At 41.9% G+C, this 15,052-nt stretch overlaps 2 protein-coding genes across 7 annotated transcripts in view; both read left to right on the forward strand.

Moving 5' to 3' along the window:
• Positions 1 to 12,081, forward strand: part of tbc1d19 (TBC1 domain family, member 19) — a 15,349-nt gene extending 3,268 nt beyond the window's left edge. For 2 of the 4 annotated variants that reach the window (XM_025053117.1, XM_008322807.3), the window contains exons 6-21: positions 10 to 73; positions 1,132 to 1,178; positions 1,263 to 1,373; positions 1,893 to 1,965; positions 2,145 to 2,183; positions 3,265 to 3,377; positions 4,091 to 4,165; positions 5,196 to 5,258; positions 6,466 to 6,550; positions 6,649 to 6,693; positions 7,168 to 7,200; positions 7,293 to 7,402; positions 7,493 to 7,584; positions 8,650 to 8,765; positions 9,230 to 9,300; positions 10,175 to 12,081. In XM_025053117.1, the coding sequence (XP_024908885.1) occupies positions 10 to 73; positions 1,132 to 1,178; positions 1,263 to 1,373; positions 1,893 to 1,965; positions 2,145 to 2,183; positions 3,265 to 3,377; positions 4,091 to 4,165; positions 5,196 to 5,258; positions 6,466 to 6,550; positions 6,649 to 6,693; positions 7,168 to 7,200; positions 7,293 to 7,402; positions 7,493 to 7,584; positions 8,650 to 8,765; positions 9,230 to 9,300; positions 10,175 to 10,249 (1,212 nt within the window). In that variant the 3' untranslated portion in view covers positions 10,250 to 12,081. Of the gene's footprint in view, positions 1 to 9; positions 74 to 1,131; positions 1,179 to 1,262; positions 1,374 to 1,892; positions 1,966 to 2,144; positions 2,184 to 3,264; positions 3,378 to 4,090; positions 4,166 to 5,195; positions 5,259 to 6,465; positions 6,551 to 6,648; positions 6,694 to 7,167; positions 7,201 to 7,292; positions 7,403 to 7,492; positions 7,585 to 7,803; positions 7,881 to 8,649; positions 8,766 to 9,229; positions 9,301 to 10,174 lie in introns of those variants that run through there. The other 2 variants (XM_017038994.2, XM_017038990.2) reach the window with 2 other exon arrangements.
• A 1,036-nt stretch (positions 12,082 to 13,117) lies between these two features.
• stim2b (stromal interaction molecule 2b) overlaps positions 13,118 to 15,052 on the forward strand; it is a 32,276-nt gene continuing 30,341 nt past the window's right edge. The window contains exons 1-2 of one of the 3 annotated variants that reach the window (XM_025053192.1): positions 13,118 to 14,122; positions 14,652 to 14,839. In XM_025053192.1, coding sequence (XP_024908960.1) covers positions 14,704 to 14,839 — 136 coding nt within the window. In that variant the 5' untranslated portion in view covers positions 13,118 to 14,122; positions 14,652 to 14,703. Of the gene's footprint in view, positions 14,840 to 15,052 lie in introns of all 3 variants that reach the window. The other 2 variants (XM_008322787.3, XM_025053245.1) reach the window with 2 other exon arrangements.

Below are 15,052 nucleotides of genomic sequence, written 5' to 3' on the forward strand. Positions count from 1 at the left end.
CCCTCACAGAGAGGAGCAGAGGAGCAGAAGGAGCTGAGGAACAAGTGGAATGAGATGGGAACAGATGAACCAGGTCTGGACTCAATACCCACAAGCCTTTGTTAACCTTAGGAAGAAATAGTGTTTTACAGGTGTTTGTGTGCTTGTGTGTGTACTTTACAATAATGAGGAGAAATTAGTCTGTGTGCAGACCAACCACAGACTGCCCTCAGGTCACAGACCACCCTGTGTTCATGTGTTAGTGCTTCTATCACACAGCAGCAGCGTTTCATAACCGTTACAGCAGTTTGTTGTCTGCTGGCTGTAAACACTGTGTGGACAGAGAGGTTCTCCAGACTCCTCTGGACCCAGATACCAGCACAAACCGAACTGGACCACAGCACGCTGCCTGGTTTTACTACAGACAGCAGATGGAAAAGCCCAGCCCAGATAGAGTCGGCCTCAGCTCATCTTCTAACAAGGCAGCTAACAGTAAACTGAAGCTAACTGTTGCAGGCAGGTTCATCTAAGGTCAATGATGTGGAGAACTGATGGTGATCAGCTGAAGAGACTGAGCCTAAATTAGACACTTAACAACACTGTGTGTGTGTGTGTGTGTGAGGTCAGAGAACTACTGCTACAAAGTGGCTAATATTGTAGCTACCATCCAGGCTAACTCTTCACTTGTACTGTATTCTATGTTAGTGCTTCAGTAGCAGCACATTCTGACCACATCTTTACATTTGAGCTGCTGTATTTTTTTACTCACTGTAAGATACCTTTACTCATTTGTATTATGGGCTGATTCTATGTTAGAAACATGGAAAGAATTTCTATCAGTGCTGAACTGAACGTCTGGAATCCTAAACAATTCATTCACTAAACCTCCTCCCATCAAGCAGGAGATAAAAAGTTCCACTGGTCAGGAAAGAAAATGATAAAAGTCGTCAGTGTTTCATGTTTATGTTCTGTGTCTCCTGGGTTTTGTTTTCTGCCTTCTTGTCTTACATGTGTCATGACAGAGAATCTGTCTATCTATTCATTTAATCTAATTTTAATCGAATCTATCCACCCCCCCTAAATGATAGAACACCTTACTCAACCTAATGTTAATGCATCCCTTGACTCTGACGTGTCTTGGTCTCTCGGCAGATCTGAGTAGCTTCAGGCCCGTCTACGCTCCCAAAGACTTTCTCGAGGTCAGCTCAAACACGATTCGTCACCTTGTAATTTGTGAGGAGAAAAATAAACCACTTTATGTTTCACTGCCTCTTCTAATGCAGGTGTTGGTCGGTTTGAGGAACCCTAACTACGACAGCAGTGAGGACGTCAGCTCCAGGAGTCACTGGGGTCTCATCCAGGCCCCCCTGAACGTCAGGGACATCCCACAACTAGTAAGGCCCGTCCTCAGGAGAGTCCCATCCACACTTAGACTACTGAGTGGAAATAATAAAGCCTCTGAAAAAGAGCCAACAATGGAGTGCAGTAACTTTTTTTTTTTAACGCTGAAAAGAGCCAACAATGGAGTGCAGTAACATGTTTTCAACGCTCATTCACCACGTTAGATGTGGAGGGGCGCTGTTTTGCACGTCAGAAAACGCTCTGTCAAAGCCTCCGCAAGAAAACGCCACTGCATTTGACCATAAAAAAAAAAAGTAATGATAACACCCCCCAACCCTCTGTCTCCTAAAATCTGTGGGAAACCCTGGGCTGACTTTTATATATAGTTTTTTTTTTTTTGGCCAAACAGAATGTTTTTAAATTGAATTATGATGAATTTTAGAAGAGCTGGGTAGCATTTGTTTTAAATAAGAACTTTTTAAAAACTCATTAGTGTATTAGTGACCTAAACACAGCTGTAACCTTTATCTATTGTATCTCTGTGTGTGTGTGTGTGTGTGTGTGTGTGACAGAGACAGGTTTTCACAGAACTGAACTTGACCACAGGACAGCTGGGGATTGATGACAACGCTCACATTCATCCAGGTCTGAAACCTGTACAATCATTAATGATTAAACTGAGGGCTGATTGTCAAAACGCTTGTTGTTCCATCATTGATGTAGCGACTTGACACTTGTCACTCTGTTATGAACAGACTTGTACAGTATTTACAGTCTGAACGTCAGATAAAAACAAATCTGTGTTGTTTCTCTCTCTCACACAGACTTGTTTGAGAACCAATACGTCCTGGTTGGAAAGAAAGGTGAGGATTGTTGTTTGTGCTTCATAAATTAGTCTTACATTTTTTGACTTACACTTGTTGTTTGTGCTTCATAAATTAGTCTCACATTTTTTGACTTACATTCAGAAATGTAAGTAGTATAGATGGAGGGAGGTGGGGGGTGAACCCCACTGCCTAACACTTTTGCAAACACAGTAGCTCAGACCCTGACATGATTAGAAATAAGAGAGTGGGATCTGAACCTTGGACTGTGCTGCCAAAGCAGAATAAACAGTTTCGTGGACAGAGCCCATCACACACCCGTCCAGTCGGACTGTGTGTACTACACACATCAGGCCCAGTCCACTGTCTGGGCCTAAATCCCCTCAGCTGCGTGTTAGCTACCAAACACCAGGCTGCGATCCAGAAGCAGTGTGTTGGTTTATGTTAGTGGTGAGCAGCGGCTTCAGTCCAGAGCTGTGTGTTTTCAGCTGCTGTCACTGCAGCGATTTAGGCTCCAGTCTGGATTCAGAAGATCTGGGTCCGACCGTGTGAACTTATGTCACATGTGTCATTAGAGGAATGTCTGTGTTATTCTTACGTAAAATAATTCCCTTCTGCGGGGACAGAACCAAGTGTTGACCCAGTGTTTACTGCTGAGCCGACACTGAGGTCCAAACAAATGAGTTGTGTTGATTTATACCTGTTGTTGTTGTTGTTTCTAGGTTAGTGTTGATTTATACCTGTTGTTGTTGTTTCTAGGTTGACTCAGTTCTGTGGAGAGTCCACAGTTCTTTGTCCAGGTTCATGGTCAGATGTGGCCTTTAATCTGATCTCATCTTGTCCTCAACAACATTAGTCAGTTTACAGTCCTGACCAGTCCTCAGTCAGGCAGCTCTGGTGGAACTATTGTGAATACAGCACACATCCTTCTGTCCATGGGTTAATATGTTTTATCTGATTCATTTTCATTCAATAATGCATTGATTTCTGACAGTCGTAGTTTCTAATATCTTCAGGTGAAAACCTGACCACCTGTTGGTCTTAGGGAGAGAATGTTGACATGAGAATGTTGAAGGTGTTCTCCTCTGTCATCATGGTCTCTCTCTGTCTCCTGCTCCAGTGGTTGAGGATCAGGACAGCGCAGCAGCCCAGCAGTACAGCAGACGAGGCTGCTCCAATGGACTCAGAGCAGACCTGTGGGCCCTCATCCTGAACTCCACCAACCAGCCACCGGTATCAGAGACCACACACACACACACACACACACAATAACACACTACACCGCAGCAAAGCTGTAGCCAACAGTGTTTGTCAGAAACACACTGACATGTTCACAGTGTCCTGTTCAGGTCCCTGAACCAACACTTTGTTGGTTGGCTGGAGGGCTCGTCGGCTGAGGTCTGGAGACTGTCAGTCTGCCTCTGGGTAACATGAGGGCAAACACATTAAAAAGTTAGAGCTGGCTGATGACCACACATGTGTTGTACTTTGTCAGTTCTCCATAGATGATGCATAGATTACCAGCAGATACACAGGAGCAGCAGCTAGACTGTACCAGTGAACCAGAGTCCAGATTCAAAGTCAACCACCTTGACCTGAGGTCAACCTAACCCTAAATGTTCCCCTGACCCTAAGACACACACTAAAGACGTAGCGTCTTTAGTGTGTGTCTCTGTTCAGCTCTGATCACTTTCCAGCTGCTTCTTCTTCTCACTTTATGGTCTGTTCCTCATTTCATTTACGATCAACTGTCAAACGGCGGATCTGCATTTGAGTTAGACCAAGTGGGTGGAAACACAGTCGTCTTCTCTTCAGATGGGTTTATTCCTGTTGTTACATCTGTCATGTAAATGCTGACGTAAAAAGTCCCTCAGAGGAGATGATTTTTTTTTATAAAATAAATGTTCAATTTTTTCTTCAGCTTTTGATCTTTGTGCCTTCTACAGGATGTGATGCATTATGAACAGCTGAAGACTGGAGTCATACAACATGACCTGCTGGTGGACAACCTTATCTACAAGGTATCACTGTTAGTCTAACTGCACAGGGAGGATGTTACAGGAACAGTGTGTGTGTGTGTGTGTGTGTGTGTGTGTGTGTGTATGTGTGTGTGTGCGTGTGTGTGTGTGATGGTGACATCTCCTCACTGAAACATTTACTCCACGGGACATAAACGTTTTAGTTCTGTTTCTGAGAGAGTTCAACAAATCTACACACAACAGGTGTTTGTCCAAAGCTAGGTAAAGATTAGCTAAAATAAATAAATGCTAAAATAGCTAAAATAAATAAATGTAAATATTACAGTCTTTATAATAAACAATAAAATTGTATCAATTCATTTCTAATATAAACCAACCATATTAATATTCTATAATAATCTGTAAGGTTGGTTTCAAAATGGCAATATTTGTACAAAATACAGAGCAATAAATGTCTAATAGTTAGCCAAAACTAGCCTGACATGCATAAAAAGTTCATGTATAAGTAAAGGTAAGAAATACACAAAAGCTTTATGATAATATAAAACTATTCATTTAATAGCTAAATGAAAAGCAAAAGCTTTACGTTGGTAACTTGGATGAAAAATGATGCTAAAATTGGTTTGATATAAATAATGGTCAAAGATATTACAATATACAATATGTGTGCCATTTATCTGACACATACGTACATACGTGCATATACAAGTAATTAATGAAACCCAAAAATGTAGGTATAGAGTAAGTAAACTTCACTGAACATTTAAAACAATACAGTTCCTACAAAAGTACTACTGTTATTCAACAAAGTAAAAATATAATTACACATCAGTGCATGTTTCCTCAAATAAAGAAAACATGCAAATTGAAATGCATATGTTGGCCAAAAAAGGCTAAAATATGTTAGTTTTTAGTCATTTAAACAATAGCTGAACATCATTGAAAAACCAGCTTAAATGTTAAACTGATCAGAGTACATTGTTTCACACAAACAGTCTGTAACTCAGCAGATCATGATGTAATGAATGAACCTGTGGCAGCTTCATGACATGTCTCTGTCCATGTCCTCCAGGATGTGAAGCTCACAGCCAGTAATGACGACTACTATTTTGTCTTTGAGGACTTCCTGTATCAGGTGAGTCCAGTCTAGGTCTGATGTCTTCATCAAAGTGTTGTCCCACAGAGAAGCTGTGTTTGAAGGCTGGACGGAAGGTCCAGATGAACCTCTGCTCTCACATCACTGCTTCATATACAACAACATTCTCTCTCTATCTGCTGGAACCTTCAGCCACAGACAAGGTTACGACTTGTTAATATTGGCTTTCACTCCATACACACACACACGCACACGTGTACTTATCTCTCTGAGTGGACCACCAGAATATATCTCTTTGACCTGATGGTAATTTAAACAAGACTTTTGACAAAAATAGTGTTTTTTCTGTTTTTGTTTTACCCTCCTTACGGCGACACGGCTGCTGTTGCTATACAGAATGTCTGATAAGTGCACACACACACACACACACACTTTGTGATGTTCTATTGCATACTGAGCTTGGCCAAACCAGACATTGTCTGAAAGACACTTAGGTATCCCACTCTAAAAAAAGACATCACTTTGTTTATGATATTTATTTTAAATAAATACCTTCCGCCTGTTCTCATGCTCAGTAGAGGAAAGTGTTTATGTGGACGCAGGATAAGCAGCAGTAGTCGTAGGGCAGAGGTTCAGTCGTCTTCTGCTGCCTGTCTCATTTCTGCCCAGATAATTCTCTCCTGCTCTGTAATTCATCTTGAGTGGTTGTTTGAAATAAAATCCCAGGATAGATTGGACTGTAATGGACAGAGAACCCACTTACAAGGCTTATTTTGTGAGACAAGCAGCCACTCGAGGCGGTGTTACAGTGTGGCTCCAGGTCCTGTTTGAATGGAATTCTTATCCAGGAAGGAGCTGAGCTTCTCCTGAAGGTCAGTGTCTCCCAGAGGAACCCAGTTCTATTAAGCAGTCCTCTCTTTCATCAGGAAGTGTTGGTGTCACCTGCTGAGATGGTTGTTAACATGCAGCGTCTGCAAAACCATGAGAAACGAGAGTGTTGTCAGCGTAAAAGTGACAACACTTTTTTGCCAAAACACAGGTTTAGGCAACAACATGAATTAAGACAAAAAAGGTTATTTGTTAAGGAAAACAGCTAAATACTATTGCCAAGAATTGGCTTTAAAATATTAAAAGCCGTGCTGATTAGACCAACGGTTAGCTGAGATATATATGAGTTAGTTTAGCAGTGGTGTGTGTGTGTGTGTGTGTATATATATCAATTAGTCTCTGATGTGTTCTGTTCCAGGTCTTACTGTGTTTCTCCAGGGACACGCTTGTGTTGGAGCACTTCAAGTACAACAGCGCCACCCCTCCTAAAGCCTACATCCAAGGTGAGATGATATGATGAGCCCTTCACCAAGGGCATAACACACACACACACACACACACACACACACTCGTATCCATTCTGGTTTTTTTTGTTTCACAGGAAAAGCAGGAGATGAAGACTTTGCTGTGGTTTATCCTCCTAACGGTGAGGCTGTACTTAAAACAAGTTTTGAAATGAGGTTGATATGAAATTTAAAAAAAAAAATCCAGTTGTAAAAGTTTGATTTTACAGATTTTTTCATTTTTGTATCTTTGATTATTTTCTTCTGTGCTGTTTCAATGTCCTTAGCCTTCTTTGTCTTTGTCTTCTACTGTTCCTTCTTCCTTCCTTCTATTTTGGAAATAATATGAAAAGTTTGCTAATAGATCATCTAGGAGTTAAAACTAAAACTAAAGACTGAGTTTAGTAGATACCCAGCATCTGTAGTTTAAATAGTGATTGAAAGTGACTATTAAAGATCTCCAAAGATAATGATGTTGGCAGAACTCACCAGCCATCACCAAGACGATTGCTATGGCTACACATTTGTAGCTAAAAGTTAGCCAACACAAACAAGTGATTTGTGCTTCAGTTAATGAGAAAGAACTCATTTTGAGCCTGAATGTCTCTGCTCAACAGGGGTCATCCCGTTCCATGGGTTTTCAATGTACGGTGAGTAAATGCACGAATGTACTGCAGTGCTGAACGCAGGAAGTTCAGAGCTCTTTGATTTGCCATGTGTTCTGTGTGTGTATGTGTGGCAGTGGCACCTCTGTGTTACCTGTACAACGAGCCCTCCAAACTGTACAGTGTTTTCAGAGAAATGTATGTGCGTTACTTCTTCAGACTGCACTCCATCTCCTCCTCTCCCTCGGTGAGTGACTGAGATTCATCTCTATTTTCTCTGTATCGTATCGACATTTTAGCAGCTGAGTAAAGAGGGTTCTCACGTGTTCTCCTGCAGGGTATCGTCTCTCTGTGCCTGCAGTTTGAGCGTCTGATCCAGGCTCATCTTCCTCAGCTCTTCTACCACCTGAGACAGATCGGTGCACAGCCGTGAGTAAAAGATCCACATACTACTGCTGTCCATTGATACAGCCTCTGTTATTCAGCCTAATGACTTCAACACTATTCATACATCTCCCCCAGTCTGGAGCACTAACACACCATAATATTATTTTGATGTGATGTTGTTGTAGCAGCAGAATGACCCTGTAGTAGAATCAACATTTAAATTAATCTCTCTTATTTTCATATCTTTTTTTTCCTTGACAGTTTTACCAGTGTAAAAGAAATCCAGTAGGTGGCAGTAACGACAAGAGTCAGATCTGCTGGTAAAGCCGAAAGAATAAGTGAGGCTGAAGCTGTTAACTGGTTCTTAGTAAAGACAGACTCTAAATGCTATGTTCCAAAGCAGCAGTTAATCTGTAGCTAACACACTACTGGCTAGAGCACCACTAACATGCCAATATGCTGCGTACTAGCACACTCCTAACTTACACATGCTAATGCACTGCAGGAAACACAGCAGAGACATTAGATGTTAGCACACAGTTGACAAGCTGTATGCTAATATTATACAATTTGTAATCAGGTTAATAAAAAGGAGTTCACCCAGATTACAGTACATGATTAGATGTTTTATACAACAATGAACCAGGATATGTGAAGTGCAGAAAATAACTTTTAAATGTGCACTTAGCACCACCTACGGGCCAGGGAGAGCATCTACATACACCATAGTGAGAAGCGCCAGTAAAATGTATTTTTTGCAAATTAAACGTCCACATAAGTGTACAATGTTTACAGAAATGGTGTCATTTCAGTTGTGTTGTTATGAATACTGCCACCTTCTGTTGCTTTACTAGAATCACTCAAACTGACCTAAACATCAGCTGCTGGTAAAGATTGTATTTATGCATGTAATGATTGTCTTAAACTGCTAGTTTTGTTTGATCTCAGGCTTTTTTTCCTGTACACGTTGTATGTTTGTGTATTTTTGTGTCTTGTTTTGTAATTTATATTAGTAACAGTAAAGTACTTTGTGGTCACAAGTGCTTGTAAGTGAAGTTACAAGTGAGCCGTTGATGATGTGATGATTAGCATTGTTTTTCCCCAAAGGTTGCGTATGGCCTTTAAGTGGTTGGTCCGAGCCTTTTCTGGCTATCTGTCCACTGATCAGCTGCTGCTCCTCTGGGATCGAATCCTTGGATACGACTCCCTGGAGATTGTTGCAGGTAGAATTTTTTTTTATACGACTCCCTGGAGATTGTTGCAGGTTGGATTTTTTTTCTTTTCCTGTTCGTTTTAAACTGCAGTTTGAGTCAGGACAAGTGTACATCCTAATGAAATGGTACTAATCTTGGACTTGTTAGCATATGGCTAATATTGTGCCCTTCACTCCCTCTGATTGGATTATTGTTTATTAGGTAAACTAGTCATATCAAGTCACCATTTCATTTTAAACCACTAGAGAGCGGTGTTTCCCTAGTAGCTGCCGCGCAATGAAATGTCACTAGGTCAGTGTGTTTATAGCTGAGAGTTGAAGTCTCTGCTTCAATCAGTCTTTTTTTTCCCTCATCCACTTGTCATCTGTCCTGCTTCCTTACATCTCACCCTCCTCTGTCTGATGATCCTCCCTCTGTCCTCTCTCTGCACCCCCTTCTCCCCTCCTCCAAACCCTCACTCATCCCTCCTCCAGTTTTAGCAGCTGCTGTGTTTGCCTTCCGTGCTGAGAACCTGATGGAAGTGACATCACTGGCCTCGGCTGAGGTACGGTCATTTTCACACCTGACTTCTGAAACCTGAAATGTAGCCCTCACCCGCCGTCCCTGACAAATTCCCCGTGTATGAGGCTGTAAATAGCCACCGATGAGCATTGACCCCCGTCTCCTGCTGCGCACACGTCTGAGAAAACTAAGCCCGTCTGTCCTCGAATCTGAGTACAAGTCCACACCACTTCCCGACTCCTGTTTTCCTAGCACCTCTCATTTTAGGCGCATGTCTGTCTCCTAGTGGTTGACTGTCAGACATGCGTGATCACTGATCAGCTGCAGCAGAAGTCGAGAGTCTTTAACAAACTGCACTTCTGTTACAGTAACCAGGCCTGTAATTCTTCTGAGCTCTGCACCGTAGCACTGTCATATGACCACAGTAATCCATACCATGACTCGTCTCCCCCACCTCACTCACCCACCGAGGGTGAAGGGGTTAAACCACAGAGTGACGTGCGGGGTAGCGGGCCGTTCTGCTGCTTGCTCATTTACCGCCTGCCCCCAAAAAAGTGAAGCTATCATAACACACTGCTCCTCATCTTATATTTAGAATCTCAGGCCCAGCGTTGAAACGTTAGACCACTTCTCTGAACCAGCTCCCTAAATTTAATCTCCCAACCATCTTGAAGGGACAGGGAGGCTGGGTGTCCACCATTCCAGCAAAGACTGTCCTGCATCACCAATATGCATGTCAACAATTCTTCAATAAACGGGTCAGGTTGAGCAAAACGTCAGAACTTATGCTGTGTTTAGGAGTCCAATTAGAACGTTTATTGACACTGGTTGGCTGGTTAGCTGACATGTTGACAGTGGTTACATTGTGTAGAAGAAACAATATGTGTTTAATTATTTAATTATGTTTTAAACTGCAGGCCGTCCTTGCTGACCTTTCAACACTGAAGGTCATGCCTCTCATCCAGATCTTCTTGTTTGCCACCTCCATGTGAAGTACAGTCTGCCTACAGTATTACAGTACTGGTACAGTATGAACACTACACAGTATACAGATGGCATGTATTATACTTCAGCCATAACAACGTGTCCAGCATGTGACCCCCATATATCAAGAGACATTGGAATAGTGTGTGTGTGAAAGTGGGTGGGAGGAAGAGGGAAGGGGGGCAGGAAAAATAATGAGTGGTGGACAGAGTTGGTTGTCGTCTGATATCACTGCATTTTGTCTGATTTTTTTATTTGTCCTTCTCAATAAACTTCTCCTGGTCTTAGTGAAACTAAACCTAAATGACAGACAGTTGGACTTGGATAAACAGGTCATGTCCAACTGCTACCACAGGGGTCACCAACGTGGTGCCCGGGGTCACCTGGTAACCCTGGTGGACTACCTGAGGTGCCTGCGGGATATGTTCCAAAAAATAAAACTAGTCAACAAGAGGGTGAAAAATTGTACTGTTACTGTGCTTTTTGAATCAGTTCCACCTGCAATTATCTTCAAATGGGTCCAATGACGATGATAAGAAGAATGTCTACTATTGTGACCTTGAAATAGCTCTCAATTTCAAAAAGGTTGGTGACCTCTGGTCTACCATAAGGACCGCTGTGTTTCTTGACGTTCTAATAGGGCAGTTATGGTGGGACACTTAATTTGACAGGGATGAGACAGGGTCAGGTGTGTCTTAACATCTCTGAAGATCAATATCATGATGAAGACTAGTGAAACCACATCGATAGGCCAGGTTCTCCTGCTCTCACCTTGTCTTTGATACCGATCAAATATATAATTAAGATTTCCTATATTCAAATGCACAAGTGTTGTTTATATTTTGATGTTTGTCTCAAGACAACACATGTGGGACATTAAAGCAGGACATAACTTTGAATCGGACAAACCCACCACTGCTGAAGACAAATTGCATCATGGTCTGGGACAGAGCCACAGTAATCACAGCAGAAAAGCATTAGCATCCACTGTAGATGAAGAGATAATCCAACACAAACAGTACCAGGGAGAGGGGATATTATTATTATCTTCCTGGAAGAGGAGGCTGGGGTGACCTTACTGATGAAAGACACAGTGACATCAGGTGACCTTTCACAGAAAGACAGGGTCTTAATGTGTGAAAATGTCAGTGTGAAAGTCTGGTCTGAATATAGGAAACCTCAAAGATATTTGATCAACCTGGATGAGGCAGGGTAGAAACAGCTGTCACTACAAACTCTAGATGTACGCACATAAACAAAGTCCAAATGTCCTTTCTCTCTGAGGAACATGTCAATCTTGTCTGTTTAAGGACAGGTGGAAACACCTTGGTTTATTTTGGACTAAATCTTCAACTTATAACTGCATGTTGAGAATGTGCAGATTTTTCTTTTGAACCTTGTCTTCCTCATATGTGTAACCTTAATAGAATATTGTCTTGTGAAATACTACACTGTTTGTAAGCCAACACCACATGCCATATGCTGTGCAGTAAAGCTGATATGTGCAGCAGTGCCTGCTGGGAGACAGCAGACTCATTAGGAGGCCCGACGTGTGAAGTAGTAATGACGTTAGGAGAGAAAACCACAGCTAATGTTTTCAAGTTGGGCTAATGAAGTGTTAATCAAATCCTACAATCAATTCTGCAGTAATTCTGATCATTTCTGTCACTAATGAACCAGGAGACGCGGAACATTCCGTCTGCTTTGCCCACGTTTTCTATAGTCGCCCAAAATCATGGGTAGAAATGCAGCCCCAAACTGTTACAGAAGCTCCTAATGAATATGAACTAGTCCTGAAGAATTGATTTAAGGTTTTTTTTTTTGTTTTTTTGAAGATGACCAATGCGGTTTTTTTTTTTTTTTTTTGAAGATGACCAATGTATTAGACTCTTCAAATGTAATGTTGGTTAAAACCATTGATGCACATGCCTTATATTTATGAAGTTAATAATATTAACGTGTTCAGCCACGTGAGCCAGTATTTCATTTATCGTCATATTGTGACCAAACATGTTGAAAGGAATGTCTGAGTGTATTGACCTGTGAAGCTACTGAATTCATACGGTAATTAAATTTAAATGTACACTATTCTTCAGCCACTGTGTAAAAAATGACATGATTTAATGATTAATACAACTTTAAACATTACACATTCATGAAAGTGTAATAAAGCATTTTGCTCAGACCTGATAATGTACAACATGATTTTGATTCACTGAGTCAATCACAGTCCCACCATGGTTGTGCTTCTGGACTTTTCTGCAGAGCAGGAGAGGCTCACACCCATCACCTGTAGCTGAGCAACTGCTGTCACTTGCGTTTGTTGTGTTGTGTTGTGTTGTATGTTAAAACACTAGAGTTGGTAAATATCAGGTGGCAGCATTTCAGATCTTCCCTCCTTCCTCAGCCACCCTCCTCCTACACGTGTAGCATGTGTTCTTCCTCCCACGTTGGTTGGCCTCCATCCTCACCGCCGCCCCCTCTGCAGGCTCCATGTATCGAATTCTGCTGCTCCTGTCTTTCAGCACGCCTCCCCTCACTCCCCCACTCCCATCTCTTGGTTCCTCGTTCATCCGCCACCTGTTCACCAGAACTGGACCCCCTTTATCAGCCCTCACCGTACCCTGAGGCAAAACGGTACCTGCTGCTTATTCTGCTCACACAGCAGTGCCTCCTGCTGGCTAATGAGATACACTGATTGATTGATTGAATGGTGATTTGTTTTCAAGCCAACACTGCTTTTCACTTCAGAGATTTTTTTATTATTATTGAGACAACAGGACACTTAACCAGGTTGTTAAGTGTTTTGTTGGGTTTTTTTTTGTCAAATTAAAAGGTTATAATTTCAAATTTATTTAGTATCATGTAAATGTATTTACATGATACTAACGTTTATATCACATCTACTTGTCCTGATCTGTGTTAACAGAAAACTGCTTCAAAAACTTGGGTAAACACTGCTCTCGTGAAATGACACAACATATTTTTTTGTTTTGCTTAAAATATGCAGCAAGGCATTTATAAAACAGTGACACTTAGTCTATGGCACAGTTCATGAGTTTTTACAAAACATGACTAGTATTTGAGGTAAAGGTAATAAACACTGTCTGTTTTGCATATGTTTTAACACATAACGTCATAGCTATCATTTGCGTGATACTTTGATTAAAACAATGGCTTTAAGTTCACGAGGAAAAAAAAGGTGAACAAAACCAGAATAAACAGCAGACAAATTTAGCAAAATTCACCAAACAGATACAGCTACACTTAAAATAGCGGCATATAAGCAAAGTGAAATGAAGCCAACATAACAGAAGGGCAAGCTAAAGTTTGGCTTATTACTAGCTTTTTAAACGTTGGTTTTTTTGTATTAGAAACCCTAGAAGTAATGTACGTAAGGAAAAACAGATGCATGTACATTCGTGTGAAATACAAAACAATGTATAAATGTTTACAAAGAGAAAACAAATCAAAATATCATCGGAAGTTTGATTAAAAAACAAATATCTTTATGACTTGCTATGAAATAATGTCATAAAGAAGGCTGTTCCTTTCTCTCGTCCCCCTGCCCCCCTCCTCTTTTGTGACGTCGGCAGTGTCTTCCGGTTTGCTCTCGCTCGGCTTCCCTCCCGCCGCTGGTGAGCAGCATCAGCCGGCGGAGCATCTGAAATGACAGGGGGAGCTCGGAAGCAGCGGCACCAGGGTCTGTTTTAAAGAAAACACACTTTTAAACCGACCCCGCGTCATCGTTGACCGTTTCAACCCAGGGGGGTAAAAACCGGGGGCAGAGGCGGAATGGACACGTTTGAGACGACTTTGTCATGAAGAGGCGGATCTTCTGCTGGAGACGAGTTTCTTTCACTGCGCGGTGTTTGTATACTGTACGTGGAAGTACACACACTATTTCCTTCCATCTCTCAGCCACACGACCGGTTTAATGTTTTATAAGAAGGATTTTTAAAGAGAAATTGGAATTTTTGCACCACATTTCGTGCCGCAGCTCCATTTTTCAACTAGCCGTGTTTGGAGGGGATTCCTTCAGATGGGGCTTTAGCCGCCACGCATTTAAACCCGCAGCTGCCCTCCTTCTCCTTCGCCTTTTATTCTGATTTGAATGGATTTTTTAGAAGTATGTCTCATCTAAAAGTACTTTGAGCCACAATGAAGCCTGATTTTGTTGGGATTTTCCACGCTCCTGTCAGGTTCTGTGTCACACGCCTGAGCTCCAGCTGTTAGCCGCCGGCGCGTTTGCAAACAAGTCTGACTGCGGGATTTTCTCTCCTTCTTCTTCTTCTTCTGTTGCTGCAGTACATCACTGATTTTTTAATCATAAGACTCGGAAATCCCCTTTATTCAGCCTTCATTTCGTTGTGATTTTATTTTATTTTTTAATATTTTTGCCTGTGCCAGACCAGATCAACACCACTTCCTCCCACGGACACCACGGTTTTAGATTTTTACCATGAGTTTCCAGCACCAGCTGCTCAATGTCCTGCTACGTGGACTCGTCATCTATGCGGTACTGGGTTTGGAATTCACGCAAGCCCACGGACAGCCCGGCAGCCACACGACTGATGCTGCATCTCTAGCCACCACAGGTAGACAGACCATGACACATACCAATGTTTTCACACATCCTTTCTCCCTTCCCTTCTCTCCCTTCCTCTCCCCCGTTGGCTTCAATGAGATCCCTGTGTGCAGGGTTTCCAGGTGAAAAGTCATTGCATTTCTCTGGTGTCTTCCTTTTCCTCCTTCTCCTCCTCCTCCTTTATTCTTCTGCTTCTGAATGGAATGCGTGACGTGACAGGAAT

The sequence above is a fragment of the Cynoglossus semilaevis genome, chromosome 1 (assembly GCF_000523025.1).
Source record: "Cynoglossus semilaevis isolate Cse_v1.0 chromosome 1, Cse_v1.0, whole genome shotgun sequence".
In the NCBI taxonomy this organism is placed as follows: Eukaryota; Metazoa; Chordata; class Actinopteri; order Pleuronectiformes; family Cynoglossidae; genus Cynoglossus; species Cynoglossus semilaevis.